The sequence below is a fragment of the Vanessa tameamea genome, chromosome 21 (genome assembly GCF_037043105.1).
Source record: "Vanessa tameamea isolate UH-Manoa-2023 chromosome 21, ilVanTame1 primary haplotype, whole genome shotgun sequence".
Lineage (NCBI taxonomy): Eukaryota > Metazoa > Arthropoda > Insecta > Lepidoptera > Nymphalidae > Vanessa > Vanessa tameamea.
This window is the reverse complement of record NC_087329.1, coordinates 3,801,448-3,819,197: the sequence shown is the minus strand read 5'-3', so window position 1 is coordinate 3,819,197 and position 17,750 is coordinate 3,801,448. Positions and strand designations below refer to the sequence as shown.

At 33.1% G+C, this 17,750-nt stretch overlaps 1 protein-coding gene across 1 annotated transcript; it reads left to right on the top strand.

Annotated features, from left to right (window-relative positions):
- The first annotated feature begins 240 nt into the window (after positions 1-240).
- LOC113404668 (ceramide synthase) lies at positions 241-14,901 on the top strand. The gene is made up of 7 exons (XM_026645625.2): positions 241-429; positions 2,788-2,888; positions 8,907-9,068; positions 9,286-9,448; positions 10,447-10,641; positions 10,734-10,964; positions 11,250-14,901. Exons 1-7 carry the CDS (start codon positions 409-411, stop codon positions 11,454-11,456), a joined length of 1,080 nt encoding a protein of 359 aa, XP_026501410.1. The 5' UTR covers positions 241-408; the 3' UTR covers positions 11,457-14,901.
- Positions 14,902-17,750: the final 2,849 nt, after the last annotated feature.

Genomic DNA, 17,750 nt, shown 5'->3' with positions numbered 1-17,750 from the left:
ATAACAAATTAAGAATCATTAAAAATAAAATCGTTTACAAAGAAAAAAATATCATACGATATATTATTTTTGTAAAAATAACAAAGTATAAATTGCATAAATAAATTACTTATTTACTCGGTCTGATTAGATAATAATTACTATCTTTCGAAAATATTTAGGTGATAGTGTAGTCTTTAAAGGTGAAGTTTTCTATTATGTAGTCTGTGTATTATGTCAGAAATTGTTTTTGACAATTAACATTTACTACCTTCAACTTGTCAATTTTTTTCACTGCAGTGATATTTGTCTTGTGAAACATTTTCCGGCAATAATATTTATTTATGACCTATTAAAACGTCTTTGCTTAATTTTACTATTATTTATGATGTTTTAAATAATATATATTACAGTGAGACAACTTTTAGTATGGAGCTTACATTCACAAAGGTAATTTGATCCGCTGTTCTAAGTTTATTTAATCCAAAATTATTATTTGCTTAATAAATGTATTATATTACGGACGGGGTTTGGTTAATATTGAATTATATTTTATGCTTTGATTAGTTTCGCCTTATATATATCCTTTGTATAAGACAATGTCTGCATATTTTCTAAATCTTTTTAATTATTTTATATTAGCATCATATTTTTAATGTAATCAAACTTCAATAATCAATCTTAAATAAAACTTACTAAAATTTCTTCGAAATTTATGATAACTAATAACAAAGAAAGATACAGAAATTAATTCTTATTTGGAAATTTACTATAATAATTAATATTAGTTTAAGAATTAAAAATAGAATATGTTATTCAATTGTGAATATTTGTTTGCAGAAGAAGGAGAATTTACTTACTAAAAAAATCATCAAAAAGAGATTAGTATGCTTGTATGATTCACATAAATTGCATAATTAACTAAGATGGCATTTGATGATGAAACTAGTAAAAAAAAATCTAAGAATGTTCATTGAAACATGTTAAGTTGTTGTCAAGGATATTGTTCTTTAGCTGTAATATATTTGGTATGCTTGTTTGTGTGGTTTCAATTTTTAAATTGTCTATAACTTTACATAAATGTATTATAATTGTTTGATTACATTTTTGTAAATTTTTGCAAATTTTATAATTATCAGTTTAGGTTTCAATCTATTTAAAGCGGGTTATATTAACATACTTTCACTTGTATAATGATAGTATTATTTGTGTTATATTTAATGCTAGTTCATACTTAGGTAAAATACCGAGAGGTAATTATCATCAAAGGCATTACCTCTCTATCAGGGTGTTTATTCTACATAAAATTAAAATAGTAAATTAATGTTATATATGATATCAATATTTGTTGTTGTGACTCATGCAATTAGAAGATGCATACAGATACAAAAATACAAAATAAAAGATACAAAATAAATTTTGTATTCAAATACAAGATGTCTTGTGTGATTAATTAATATGATGATGACACATTAATATTTTTAAATCAACTATTATTTGCCATACTAAGATAATTTGTAGGAAGAAATAAATTAGCTAGTCAAACTGACTAATAAGTACTGAAAAACTTTTTATTAAGTTAAATAACTTATACATTAGATAGAAATTATATTAATTAAATGATTTTAGTCTTTATAAAATTTGAACACTGTGTGGGTTTTTGATTTAGATTTGTTTTATAGTATTTTTTTTTTAATGTAAACTGTAGGCAGATGGCTAAATGAGCCACCTGATGGTAAGTTGTCAACACTGCCCATAGTCATTGGTATTGTAAGAAATATTAACCATTCCTTACATACCTATGCACCATCAATCTTGGGAACTAATATGTTAAGTCCCTTGTGCCTGCAGTTACACTAGCTCACTCACCCATCAAACCAGAATACAACACTACCAAGAACTGCCGTTTAGCCGTAAAATATGTGATGAGTGGGTGGTATCTACCCAGACCAGGCTTGCACAAAGTCCTAGCACCAAGTATGTTACATGACTTATGAGATAAGTCTAAATTTTAAATGCATTGTTTTGATTATATCATTCATATTGTTTTTATCACAGTTTTTTCCTGAAATATCATTTTTTGATACTAACATTAAGTTGTCTTGTGGGTGACGAGAGTTCTTTTTAATTTCAATAAATAATCCTGTCTCACTTAAAGCAAGCCAGGTTTTCGTTACTACCTTGTTTTAGGAGAATTACAAATCAATTGTCAAATCAAAAAATTTACACAGTTGGCTTCACTTATGATGAATAATTCTCTTATCTTGGCACAGATAAAAGCCAGAAAAAATATCTCTTTATGACAAGAAATCTCTGTTATAAGTGTTTTGTTGTTGTTGTTGAATAATTTTTTTTTTTATAATTTTATTTGTAGGTAAAAAAATTATGCTTTTTTTAATTTAGTTCTATTTATAAAGCTGGTATTGTTGTCTATACTGCAAGGTATTATCTTGACCTGTTGATACATTTTGCACGAGTATTCGATACAAGGTCGGTAATTAATACTAGTACAACTGACTGTTTTTATAAAGGCGTTTTCAGAATAAATTTCAAGCATCAAGTTATATTTGTGCTTTTGATTCGCATTCATTAAAAAAACACACTATCTAGCAATTATTTCCTGCGTAAGTTGCAAGAAACTGAGCTTTATAACAACGGAGCCAATATATGTATGTTTACACGGAGTAATTAAAATTCTACTAGTTGTCGCCCACGGCCTTGCTTGCACTCCAGGGCTTGGACACCAGATTTATGCATAAAAAGTATATCCTACGTCCTCTCTCGTTCAAATATAAGTTGTTTTTCCAGGCGCGGCACCACCGCACGTTGATGTGCGCTTTGGTTGCGTGCAACGTGGGCGCTCTCGTCATCGCTATAAACCTCGTCATAGGACTTAATCCGGAGGATAGGTAAGTGATAATAATAATTAAACTGTAACTGAAATACTTACCCAAGCTAGTTGCTACCGTAACTAATATTCGCTCAACCTAACGAATTTGTAGAATACCAAACATAAAACGAATATTCGACCCATCCCTGGTATTGGTAACACCTCCAGTTAAAGTAGTATATGATCGATATTATTTTATAATTATTACATAATTTCTATCGAAGATATTTTATTATATATTAGCTATCATAGCTAGCTTGTACCAGCTTATATAGCACGGGTTATAATAAGAGTCAATATGAAATGTGACGCGGCAAATCCTGGTCTGTGAGGTCGAACACATATCGTAAGGAATCGACGTTGAAGGTCTCATCGTCTTGCTTAAAAGTTAAGACGTAACCCGTGCATAACCATTGTGTAACCGTGGATGCGTGCAGTAGGAGCTTCGCGTGTCCTATATGAGACGCCCCTGAAATGAACGGCTGTCGTAGGCACTGGCGAGGAATGCGGGGAGGTTGAGAAGGTTTACATTAAACTACAAATATACAGAGAAAAATACTTTTCTCTTTTGGGGTTCGACAGTCTTCGCTAACATGTCTAGAACACCTCCACAAAAGTTTGATCATAATCGGATGTATGTTTTGGAACACATTGAGAACAAACAAAATTATTTTTTATCAATTGAGAAGATAATCTCATCTATTTATTACGTATATAATTTATACATAGATATTGATATAAGATTGTTTGCTATATCTGTATCATTTTTTTAAATACTAAAACAGTCTGTGTATGGGTTTTTGTGATGACTAGGTTGATAAAATTATTTTTAAGATGATTTGTGTAAGGAATATATAACTAACTTATCTGGACGTCGCAGTATTTTCTGTATATTTCTTCGATATATTGTAAATAAAACTGCTAGTGTTGATAGATATAGTTATTAGTTGGTGCGGCTGGACTGATAAAGACCCCGTAAATTATTCAACATATAAACATATTTCATATACTATCCCTCTACCCATTAAGTAATAAACACTGTAGCGGTTGTATACATATAGCTTTGCCTTCTTCTTTCGAATTACAAATTACTAGTGTGTGTGTGAGAGAGAGAAATAAATAGGTATATAAATAAAAATATCCGTTAAAAATACTTTTTATTTTAATTTTTTGGTAATTAAAAAACATTAATGAATAAGGCTTGTTATACAATACAAATATAAAGACGACAAAACACCATTAATTTCGTATATATACGTTGATTTCCATTCTTGGACTTTTTATTTAATTTGCTGGTTCTTTTCAGTAGAATATATATTCCGAGTCGGCGACCCTATAAATACTTACAACAGCCTCCTTGAATAAAGAATATTTGGATTTTGATTGGCGGGTATGGCCGTTATCTTATAGCCCATTACAATCTTTAAGCCATGCGCTACGGATAATATGAAGCAGTTAAATAATAATCAGATAAGAAGTTATTGACATGTGTCAGGAAAAGAATTTTCTTTAATATAATATTGTGTCTATGGCTCTAAAGCAGATCGAGGCCATCTTATCTTAGTTTCGTGAAAAATAATAACTCAATATTGCAATAAGATACTAATTTCCTTTGTACCGTGTAGAAGTTAAAATTTAGCATTTTCAGATAATTAAGTAATACTATGGTGACTATTCAATGATCGATTGTATGCCTTAACCCGAGTGTCTCGATTGACTACCTCGTATATAATAGCACTAGATGCTTCACGCGAAATGGTCCGCGTTAAAGTTACTGCTCCGTTCCAGTAGGTCCAATGTTATATTCCATAACATGTTTTGAAAACAGGGTTTACTATTTTTTAGCAAAATGCTCATTTACGGTTAATATTACTTTCAGCTATTAAATAGCTGGAATTTTTATTTCTTGTCTTGCAGAACATTGTAAAGTTTAAGAATGACTCACAACCGCCACCTACGAATACTCGCTACGTCATTGCATTATTACCATATTTGTTGAGACAATACATATTATTAATTTAAAAAATATATATGCATTATTTAGGTTTTTCATATTTACACAACATATAGCCTCGTACTTGATACGGTAGTCAAACTGGCTGCCAGCTTCCCTGTTGTATAAATAATCCGAATAAATAACAAGACTCCTTGAACGATGATATTAGTCATCAAATTTACTCGAGAAAATGGTGCAGACAAAACATCTTTGATACAAATATTGTGGTCGTGAACGATGTACCATTGTGGCCTGGTGCTAAAACAGCCCGAGTACAATGTTGTTACTGCAGATTTTACAACAAACGATGTTGTTATCAGACTATTATTACATTGTTTCATTGCCCTTATAAACAAATGTAGTGGAGCCCGAATTGTTAATGCTTGGCGATAGATAAAGGAACTCGAGGCTAACATTATTCCTCGTGTAGGTATGCAACGTCGCACTCACACCGGCTGCGACAGACTGCATAGTATATACTACTGAGTTTCTTGTCTGTTCTTGGTAGAATCTACACTCGAAACCGGTGGTAGCTTTTAATTGAATATAAATTGCAATGGTTTACGGGCCGCCTAGCGATTTAAAAAGTGGCTGGATCGATCCTGACCCCTTGGGTTATTGCTGTCTCCGCTCCTATCACAAGTGATAAGCTTAAAAGGAGGGGTAAATAGGACTATAAACATTGCTACTGTTCCTTTAAACATAAGGTAAAATAATGATTCAAAAGTGCATGAGAGACTTGAATAGAATATATTTTGATTGTGATTTTTGACTACGGGCCCAATAAACACATTGGAACTGACTGGAGCATCGCTACGCTCCATTACAACCGTACGCGACAAAGGGCCTTGCGTACCGGCACCGAGTCGTTGATACGACTGTAGTTATTTAATCTACATCATGGAGGGAATAAAGTAACAAATGAAAATGATTACAGCAGCCGTGTTAAGGCGAAATGTAATCATCGAATAATGTATACAAAATTGCGTTGCGACGCGTATGCTGTGTTTATTCAAATTACATAAAACGTGCAGCTGCGTCATATACACGGAATCTGAAGATAAATATATATGCACTACTGATTATATTATATTAAACATTTTGTATGTCATTGGTTTTTCGGAGCGGCGGAGATATCACATTGGGTCAAACTATATATTCATTATGCAATTATGTATCAGATTGACATTTCAAATCGTTTGTAAGTTGACCCCAATGATACTATGAATTGTGACGGGCAAAACATTACGTAATTAATATTTAAATATAGTTAATATTTTTAGATGTATTAAATACAGATCTTACTGATATTATGAATGCTTAATTTTGAATGGTTGTTTGGATTTTTTTGCACAGAGATAGATTATAGTCGGTAATAGTAAGTAGCACCGATAATCGAAAAGCTATCTGGACACCGGCTGTCATGGTATGGGCATGTTATGCGGAGGAATGAGGACCGTGTTGTGAGGAAGTTCTGGAGCATGGTTCGTGGTTATAGAGGTAGAGGACGACCAAAGAAACGATGGATGGATTGTGTGAAGACGAGATGGCAAGAAAGAATGTTACTTGTGAGATGACGTCAGACAAAGAAGTATGGAAGAGGCAGACATGCTGCATCGACTCCAAATAAAATTAGGATCAGGGCAGGAGGATGGAATAGCATATTGGTTACTCTTTAGCCCCGAGAAATGTACATGCAATTGTGATATATAAATATAATACATTATACTAATATGGGATATGTGTAATATATAATTACATAAATGAATAAAGTACATAAATCTGAAATACAAATATTAAATACCTGTGTTAAATTTCCCACCGAAAAGCATTATTAGGATTGTAGACTATAAAATACTTTTATTAAAAATAGAAAACTTTTATATATTTTAAATAGGGTAATCATTATATAACTTTTAAATGTATAGACAGCTTCGTGTTAGGCATATAAATAGGTGTATTTCAAAATTTAATTGAATCTGTTACCTCAACCGTACCGATCAATCTCTTTCGTGTCTTCTCCATCCTACGTGACATTGGCGAAATAATCTGAGCTCTGTCGGCACAACTAAAAGCCATTAAACTAAGAATTGAATTGAATTAAATAGGTGTATTGGCCACCTTTTGGTAATTGGTCACCACTGCCCCTTGACAAAAGCGCCGTAATTTTATTAACCATTCCTTACATCTCCAATGTGCCGCTAACCTAACTACGTTATTATATAATTTTTAATATATATAGAGACTATATTAAATTTTGAAAAATTGAGGTGCCCGAAAATGTTGAGAGGGCGCTATACGTAACAATCTTCCTATTCATCCAAATAGCCATTGTATTAAGAACGCCAAGTCTATAAATACGTTTATATACGTTTATGAGATAAGATAAACATGTCGTGCTAAAAACGCGCATCTGTGCGAAATATATATTTGTTCATTAATATATTATGTTTTAATAACTGGGTGCCTCGCGTAGTTTCATCCGCGTTATCGCCAGTGATATGTATGTTATTAAGTTTACGACCTTCCTCAATAATTGGGCACAATGTGATCGAGATTATTTAAAGCTTTTAACTAAACACTCTTTTATATTTATAACCTTTGTATATTAATAAATATAATATATTTCATTAATTTTCTACCAACGGGACTCCCTCGAAAACTTAACTCTGTCTGTCTATTTTTCTTTCACGGCCAAACCACCGAACCGATATTGATGACATTTGGTATTAAGCAAGCTTAAATTCTAAGAAAGGACATAGTACTCCTGATCAACATCTAAAAGGCGAGCGTAGTCGTGTGCGGCAACTAGTTGTCTGTATATTAAGAATTATCTTACAAGTAGCAGCTTATTTCAAATAAGTATATCAAAATATAATACCAAATAACACGATCCATCCAAGTACTTTTGAATGTGATCCCGCCCTTCCCTAATACATAAATATTAGAAATAGACCATTATATATTATATTAACTACATAATACATAGAGTATGAGATTTAGATTGAGGATGTTATTTTGTGTTGTTACCGCGCGTGTCGACATGTACGTAACCGTTTGTTCGCTTGTGTACAAAGTAATTATAATTGAGATCGTTATGTACTCACTGGCCAAATTTTTGCATTTGTTATACACATAAATTGCATCAGTCAAGGTATCATCCTCACGGTGCTCTCATCCGACATTGGCTTAGACAATCTGTTATTTTGGATGAAATTCTAACTATTAGGTCCTTACACATGAAATTGGCGTTTTTAAGCAGCAGCGACGCATGTTTGCAAGTTCGATTCACTAAATTCAAGTTTTTTTTATTTTGCCGATTTGCTTTAAGTGGACTAATAGTAATAGAATAATAATAATAAGAGAGCCGAGATGGCCCAGTGGTTAGAACGCGTGCATCTTAACCGATGATTTCGGGTTCAAACCCAGGCAGGCACCACTGAATTTTCATGTGCTTAATTTGTGTTTATAATTCATCTCGTGCTCGGCGGTGAAGGAAAACATCGTGAGGAAACCTGCATGTGTCTAATTTCAAAGAAATTCTGCCACATGTGTATTCCACCAACCCGCATTGGAGCAGCGTGATGGAATATGCTCCATACCTTCTCCTCAACGGGAGAGGAGGCCTTAGCCCAGCAGTGGGCAATTTACAGGCTGATTATGTTATGTTTATTTATGGACTAATACAGTTTTATCACTTACCCCGAAACCTGTAGCTACAAAATACTGGAATAGTAAATTCGATAGATAAAAAAGTTAATTATAATACTTACATCTGTCGTAGAAACTTTTGGGTAACTTGTGTTTATTCAGTTTTGTCTGGTTTGGAATTCTATTGCGAAGAAAAGGGTGAAGAACATATATGTATAATAATATTAAATATGTTAAGTTTTTTTTTTAAATAGAGGGACTCGCCTTCGAGAGTGAATAGGTCTATAACAAGAATTAAGAATAATAATAGAAATAAGTGAATGAAGAAGCACAGGCAATCATGCCCACACGATTTTTTATTACCTACAATTTATATATTTTCCGTTAAAGAATCTCGGTGAAGCGTGGTGCAGTGCTAACTGCTCTGGGATTAGTGTACTTCGTGACACTCTTCGAACTCTTCAACGTGGCCGCGCTGTTCACCGGCGCCGGAGCTCGATTCCGACACAAGTACCGACTCAGCTGCGGAGAAGTACTCGATATATCCAACAAGTGAGCATATTATTATACAAACTATACTTAACTATTCTTGTATAATTCATATCACAAACTTTTCTTCTTTCATCAAATGTATTGGTGATTTTTTATTGAACATTATTATTTATAATTTTATGAAAAATAGAAAAATAATTCTTTGTTTATAATCTACGACACGGTATCATTCAGTTGGTTGAGTCAGACATCATTGATTAATTATGATTAATTCCAGATTAGTATCAGCGGTACAGGCTGCATTCTCATGCGCGACTGGCGCAATAGTGTGCGCGTGGTCATGCACGCGGGACTTCATGCGTTCCTCGCACTTTATGTCTGAGGCATATGCATGGTTTGGAGCAGCCTATTTTTTCTACGATATTTGGTCCATGTACATGGTGAGTTTAGAGGGCTGTTGCCATAATATGAATGCTAAAGAAGTAGTCACATTGTTAATTACATTAGCTCACATTCGATACTTGAGAAATATTAACATGTCTGGTTTGGGATATGATGGATTTACTGAGTTGCTAGTTATACTAGTGCCGGCAGCCAGTGAGGTCAACTGTTTTTTGATATCATCTATCCCATGGCAGGACCAAAAATAAATAAACCTTTAATATAAAAGCTCCATGCGATCTGCAGCTAACTTTAATATATAATTTTATAAAATAATTCTTCAAGTAGTACATATTTTATTTGGTTAATTAATTAATAAATCCGCTTCCTTTTTACTTTCAAATTTTACTGTAAATCAAGACGCCATTTTACGAAAAAAAAATGCATAATACACCCCTACCAAGTCTGTCAAAATCTTATTTGAATCTTATATAACTGATATATTTAAATACAATTACTTATTATTTCTTCCAAAATTAAGTAAATATAACAAATAGTGACTTTATACAGGCTTTCCTACGTACAAGAGTAGGACTGAAAATATCAAATGTAAATTTTTAATATTATTTTCAATAAATATCATTTTTACGTGTTTAAAAGAACTGTATTATTCGTTACAGGATTATTAAGTGATCAAACGCTTTATTATATATAAGGTTCTCATGTCTCTCTTCCAAAGTAATATTACATACTTAATACTTTTTAAATTTAAAAACCGCTAGACTTAAATTAATTATATCGTGATGGAATATCGCGCTATTAAAGAACTAAAACAGACAAGCCAACTTTATTATATTAGTGTGCGTGACAGCTACGTTTCACATTCGCCAAATGCCGTCTACTTTACTGGTGTGTGTGTGTGTGCTTAGTTGCTAACTGTTGCCCACTAAATTTATCTACGCGTTCTCAGCTTTGACAGTTTATATAAATAATCAAAGTTGCTAAGGTTATTCTTTATCTTTACCGTCCTCTGAAACCAGTATTTCTATTTTTCTAGGTTTACGTGCATATGACAACGAATATTGACTATTTCAAGACTAAGTTAAGACGTCCTTCCAAGTCGGAAGCCTCGCTCTCCTCAGGGGACGCGGTGGTCACGAAACGTCCCTCGTTTTTCACCTACTGCCGTCACGAGCCCGTCATTCTGATGCACCACCTGTTTATCGGAGGATTCGGATTCCTTTTCATAATCGTAAGCAGACGTTTACTGACTATAAAAAAATCCGTAAAATACTATTTGTATAAAGTCTGCTAATTGGATTGGTCGGGTGGTCCGCTCCGCAGTACCTGCGCGGCGGGCTGGGCGACTGCGCGTTCGGCTTCGTGTACCTGATGGAGCTGTCGACGCCGCTGGTGTCGCTGCGCGGCGTGCTGTCGCGGCTGGGCCTCAAGCGCTCGCGCGCCTACGTCGTCAACGGGCTCGCCATGCTGCTGGCCTTCCTCGCGTGCCGCGTGCTGGCGCTGCCCTACGCCTGCCTGCTCTACAGCCGCGCCGTGGGGCTGCCCTATTTCGACGTGAGCTATACACCACACCCCACCGGCTATTCAGATTCGGCGACTCGGTCGGCGATACCCTTTATGTTCCGCTTCGTGTGATTTAAGGCAGTGTAATTGTGTAATTTTGCGGTATCATGGTGCCTTAGTAGCTTACGTGCTTGTATAAGCGCAGAGATGATTGACTTACAGTATTAGCTCAGCATTTATTCGTCTAAAAATGAGGAAATAAACGATATACTGTCATCTCATATCGTTTCGTGCAGAGCACTGAATTTAATGTAGTAATGGGTCGCTTTTTTCCAGGCGTTAAAATCATTACCGACCGGTTGCAAGATCTCCATCGGCATCCTTCTGCTGCCGCAGCTGTACTGGTTCTACCTCATGTCGGTCGGCGCCGTCAAGGTGTTCCTCCGCAAGTCGGACAAGCCGCCGGCCGGCGACCGGACGTCCGACAAGTCGGCGGCGCAGTTCTCGGAGCTGTCGGCCGGCGACGCCGACAAGCGCAGTTGATGTAAGCGCCGGCGGCACCGGAAGAGCGCCCAGCTCTGTCACTCCCAGTAGCCTTGCATTCTGATTGTCCATTTGATACTGTTATTGTGACTTTGACACTTGACGAATTGTCGGTCGATAGTTTCTCGCCTGAACTCTCGACCGATTGAGTCGCAACGTGCGCTATCTTTAATGGCTGTTATAGGATATATGAATACATTTTAATTTAAATTCCGGATAGGTGAATAACGGGCATAAGTTTTAAAGGATACGGCAAATGCTTTTTATACTTTTCTGTTACTGAAATGAACGTCATACCAAAGACAAGGGCTTCGAGCTTTACGAGAACCGTCGCACAATTTTCGACTACAAGATGACGCACAATAATACTTTTTTACCGTTATAGTTAAAATTATTTCTTTGCATTCAAACAATCTCGTATTATTTCGAATAACTTATAATAAAGCTACCCAATTGGACTGTTTCGTGCAGAAATGTTTCAACACAGAGAGTTTATAAACGATATTAAGATTTAAAAAAAAAAAAAATTATAGCGACATAATGCTTTGCATATTATTTTATAGACTTTTCATAACGTTATTTTTTCATATAAATGGTCGACTCTCTTAAATCTTAAACAACGACAATTAATAATTCTATGGATTAGAACATCTCTACTCGACACGGTCCATTTTATGTACTATTTTCTCAAAGACGAAAAATTTCTTTAAGATAATATTATTATATATTTTTGACGTTGAAAAAACGGTGGATTCTATTTGTTTATTCTGTTCAATTTTAAATCTAAAGGTGATATTTTTTCATTTCGATATTGTTTCTACTTAAATTTTAAGATCGATACGAATAGATGTCGTTTTGTTTGGTTATCGTATATATTCTGACATAACATATAGTCTATTACAATGGCAGGAGGAGGAGGATAAACAAACCTTAGATTGAAATAATATCGAGTTTCTATTAGCTCTGCTATATTATGGACTACAAACAATTATTTACACTAATATTTATTTATTTTTAATACAACACTATCCTTATCTACTTTTATCCACTTTAATTCCGATCAAAGTTCCGTTAACATTTTCGTCGACATTCAAAATGAGAATTTTTCAAGAATCCACAATTAGTACATTAGATTATTGTAAATCTCGACAAATCATGTCGTTTAAATTGAAGGTCAAAGTTGTTTTTACTCCTAGTGCCATTTGGATAGACTAGTTAACTATAACATTACACTACAAGGTTTATAATTTATATTAATAATATTTATTTTAATTTTAACTATGTATAAATTAGTGTTTACCTAAATGTTTCGGTGGTTTGATGTTGTACTGTATCTGCATGTCTTTGTATAATCTGTACTATTCCTAAAACTTACTTTATTACAATATAATTTGTACAAAATAAACAATGAAATATAGTATTTATATTAAAATTATTTAAATGTTATGACTAACGGTTTTAATATTTTGTACAAGTTGTATTGATAATGACTAAGGCTCAGTGCACATGGCGCCGCGACCGTGACCCAATAGGAATAAACACTACATACGGTCCGCAATGCATCCACGCCGCTATTTTGTGTATTACGTACATGTAAAGCATGACGATCAGCAACGTGACGCATGAACAGCTGTTTTTGACATTTTGATACTCCTATACATTTAATAAATTAAAAAGAGTATTAATTTCAACCTTTTCTTCCCAGAGGATTAAACTAAGACGTACACGTTTTCGACGTATGTTTGTGTTTTCGTAATTGTGAAATAGCTATTTTTTTTTTCAAATAAATATATGTAATTAAAAACCATGTCGGCTGGTTACGATAACATTATCCCGCATTATCTGTGGTTTATCTAATCACGGAATCTGCGAGTGTTCCGCGATATGGATGCTGCTGTGACGAGGATGTCTCTACACGGTCGTCACGGTATTGCGATCCAACGATGCATACGCGGCGCCATACACACTAAGCCTAAACAGGATGTCAGTATTTGTATTGCATTTATATGTGCATTCTGTTGATTTTTCACTTCATTTAAAACGGCCAATGACATTTTGTCTCTAAAAAGGTTACTCTTTGTTACAATTACATATTAATCTGGTGTCATTACAGGTCTAATCATTGACAAAGGCGCGCCCCCCACGTTAATTTAAAAAAAATAAATCTAATTTGTATTTTTTTTGCTTTCTACTCTTAGTCGTCTAACGCACACTAAGACGTACTGTAAGCATGAGCGTCACTCACCCATACTAAAGCACATCGATGCTAGCCTAACGTGGAACAGCGCGCATTCATGAGAGTATAGATCTATGTATAATATTTATTTATTACGTTATACATAGAGGTATGAGAACATTGTTTTAAAATATCTATGTAATGAAAAAAGAAAAAACATCGCAATTTAAGTTGGCTGGTCTAAAGTTAGGCTCTCTGAGACATGTACATGCGTGAACGTCTCGGAAAGCCCCGTCAATCAGCATCCGATTTCACGCAACAATCAGTAGGAAATAGGGAAAAAAAAACGAACATCGACCGCGTTAACGTTATTGTATCGTCGTAATATTCCCGTCGCAGGATCCTGATCGCTTACGACATTTTCTTTCCTCCCACTCTTAGCAACCTAAACGCTTAATGGGCGTCAGGTTGATTATTTCTATTAATATTTTAATAACAAGCAAATTTATAGGCTTACTTAATAAACTTTGTTAAGCGTGTGTTTAGTTAAACACTGAAATCTCTCTTTATCTCATCACTGATTGAACATTTGAAAGAATGTGACATAACATTGTTAAACTAATCACCTCAATCACCGAACATTTATTGGTAAGGCCGTATATGTTTGCAGTCACTTTAGACCGGACAACTTAGATCGCGTGTATTTCACTTCATTGCGAATAAAAGGGAGGTACTCTACTTCCACTGGGTGTAGTTCTTTTTTTGAATTTTTACAATTAACGAACTTTACGTAAAGATAAACGTCACAGGAATGGCTTCGCATTTATTTCTTCGTTTAATTTTAAGCTATTTTAAATGTCTTTATCTTCCAAAAAAATCATCTCATTATATCGAATCTTACTTTAAAAAAAATATCTCTTTTTTTTTGTCAAAAATATGTATTCTTTAAAAGAATTAATATATTTTGTTTGTATTATTTATAATATGTTATATATATATAAATTATTTTCCTTTAGAAATGGTGAATTGGTGTAGAAGGATAGGAGGTTAGGGAGCACTGGTATAGTTGGTATCGACACTATAGTTGATGTTAGTATAGTTAATGAATGTTTTGAATGGTGCTTACACATTGACACTTATAAAGGTAGTCGTCTAGTTATTAGAATTTAACGTTGCGATATTCGACCTTGCGTGGTTCGCGTAAGGTTCGATATCAATTGGGTGTAACCTCATTGTTGATAATGAGAATAAAAGTAATGACTTAATATTGATGAACTATTACAATTCGACACTCGGCATTAAATAAAATTGTCACACAGACAAAAAATCAAATAAATTATTAAATACGTATAATTATGATAGACAATTTACAAAACAAATAAAAAACAGACTGGTGACATCATATATTTACAATAAATATGTTTTTGTGGATTTCATGACTTACATGACATTAATAACAACTGATTACACAGTAAATTACATTGCTGAGTCTATTTAACTGTCACGGGAAGGGCTGTTTGACTGAGGACCGTTTTGTCAACATTTTTGACATAACGGCACGCCATGTTTTTTTTAAAACGCTATCTTATGATGAACTTGACATTTGTAACCTTAAATATTTCCGGCGTTATTACAATCAATATGTTATCTAAACTCGGCAATCTCGATTAAAACTAAAGACTTTTAAGTACATGTATTTTAATCAATTCTGGCAGAATAACAATTATTTTGACTAAGATTACGACTAAGTTTAGGGGGCGATCAGTTGATTAATGCTTTGTCTGCTTCTTTCGAAGGTCAAATAATGATGATAGAAAAGGATAAATCATTTTTCAACGTAACCCCTAAAACACCACGATCGGTCCTTCTTGTTTTCTCCAATGAGGTTTCGATATTATTTGCACTGTTTATTTGGTAACTTTAACTTTTCATATTACTGTTTTATTCTCTCTTATTTCCTCATTTGATTTCTTTGAATAGTAACTACGTATCACATATTAGTTTGAATCAACAATGTAATCAACCATTTTCTAAAATCTTTAAATCAGGATAGATTGTGCGTAGTATACATAAAGATAATAACGCTGAAGATAAGGATTCACTTAATAATGACTAAATTGAATAATAATGACTACTAGTGTATTCATAATTAATACTTACGTGTGGACGATCAATATTTTAATCGCCTTACGTGTCGGTCTTGTAATCCATGTAAATCTATTTTAACCAATTAGATATACATCATTTTACGCCGAGCACTGCAACATACAATTTGTCCCCCTTAATATGCCTTCAACTAACTTACCAATTACCATCTGCCATTTGCTGCACTGACTAGGGCTTCGGCTAACGCGGTTGCGATTACATCGAAAAAAAGAAAACTGTAAAAATGATTTTGTCGTTAATGAAGAAAAGTCTAATTCAAATTTCACAAACACGTTATACAGACGTTGTCAGCTCTTGATGTTCGACGTTTTGTAGCTTCTTTTGATGATAGTTATTTTTTCAAAAGTTTAATTATATCGAAGGCTAAATAAAGTTGAGCGATATACAAATAAAAATACTTTACATGCAACATTAAAAAGTTCTCAGGCTTATAAACTTAAAATAGTTACACATTAATGGATATTTTTTACGCTTATGATCTCTTTTCGCAATCGATTAAAATGGATCTTAATGATAAGGATTTAATCATAATATAATAAATAATATAAAAATTACGACAATTTTCATTGTCATGCAAGTTGACTGACCAGAGAAGGACTCAAACTAAAATCCAACCACAATTCTTATGATCACAGCTAAAAATTTAGTTCCAGTAACTGCAAACCAGTCAACGACAGTTATTTTCAAGTGTCGGATTGTAATAGATATTATTAATTTTTGTGATAGAAAAACATTTAAAATGTAAAAAAAAATATGTATGTTGTAATAACTAATAATCTGGAATGGCTTTCGAAATAAAATTATATGCTTTGAAATGCGCTACTAATCGTGATTCTAGCGAGAATAATACAAAATAATTAAATTAATGTTATAAATAAATTCCATTTGCATTTATTGCATTTTATATTTAATCTTTTTATTAAACAGTATCGTTAGTTATTTAATCTGTGTTCTTCCAAACTATAAATCACAACAAAGGCCATAAATATGAAACAATATGTACAAATTTTTGTATAGGAATAAAATTGTAATTAACTTCAGGTTTTATTGAAATGCAACTTTATAATTTGATTTATAACATTCATGAAACCGTTGCAACGTTATTCCAACAGAATATTGTCAATTTTTCGTTCTAAACTTTAGTGATATAAATAAAGGTTGATTAACTCGAGTTCTTCCTATTTCTTAATATATTCTATGGCGTAGGATAATCGAAAAAATCGTATTATTGTAAGACAATTTCAAAGAACCGTATTTGCAAAAATCCAGTTCGCTTATGGCAATGATTCGATTTGTCCGAATATCTACGACATTAATATTGTATCCGTTGTTCCATTGGTAGTCATCCAATAATCTTCAATAATATCCATTTAAAATGCTGTAAATAATAAAAATATCCAAACACATACCAATAGTATACCAAACCACTATAAGTTATTTGACTGTCAATGCTAGTTTAATTCCTAAATTAGATGATATTGCAATGAAAATCTATTTAAAATTTAATAAAATATCGAATTAAGAAAAATTTCGAGATTAAGTCATTTTCTCTTTCCTCTTGACAGAATCTTCCAATTTCCTGTATGTATGGAGTTAAAACTGCTGTCAATGAATTTATTTTAATTTAGCTCATTTTTTTGCAAGCATAAAAAACTTATTCCTCGATTTTAATTGTTTTTTTTATATCTATTCGATACAAAAAAACAATTAAAATAGCTTATAAAAAAATCGCTGATTTCGCCAATGAAAAAAAAAACTTATTGAAAATTGCTTACAAAACGACATTTAGGTTATAATAACAAACAAAACGAGCTTATATTATACACCAGTTAAAACGTTTTTATTTAAAATAATGATTGAAATAAATATAATTAATAATGCATGGTTAGTTACTGTACACATATATAAGTAACTGTTAAGATTAAGCTATCAAAAATTTGTTATTCTTCCAT

Bases quoted from the DNA above. Each gene is read 5' to 3' on its own strand.
- LOC113404668 (XM_026645625.2), top strand. From the start codon at position 409: ATGGAGCTTACATTCACAAAG. The intron at 430-2,787 runs GTAATTTGATCC...TTGTTTTTCCAG, and splicing joins TGGAGCTTACATTCACAAAG to GCGCGGCACCACCGCACGTT. The intron at 9,449-10,446 runs GTGAGTTTAGAG...CTATTTTTCTAG, and splicing joins ATATTTGGTCCATGTACATG to GTTTACGTGCATATGACAAC.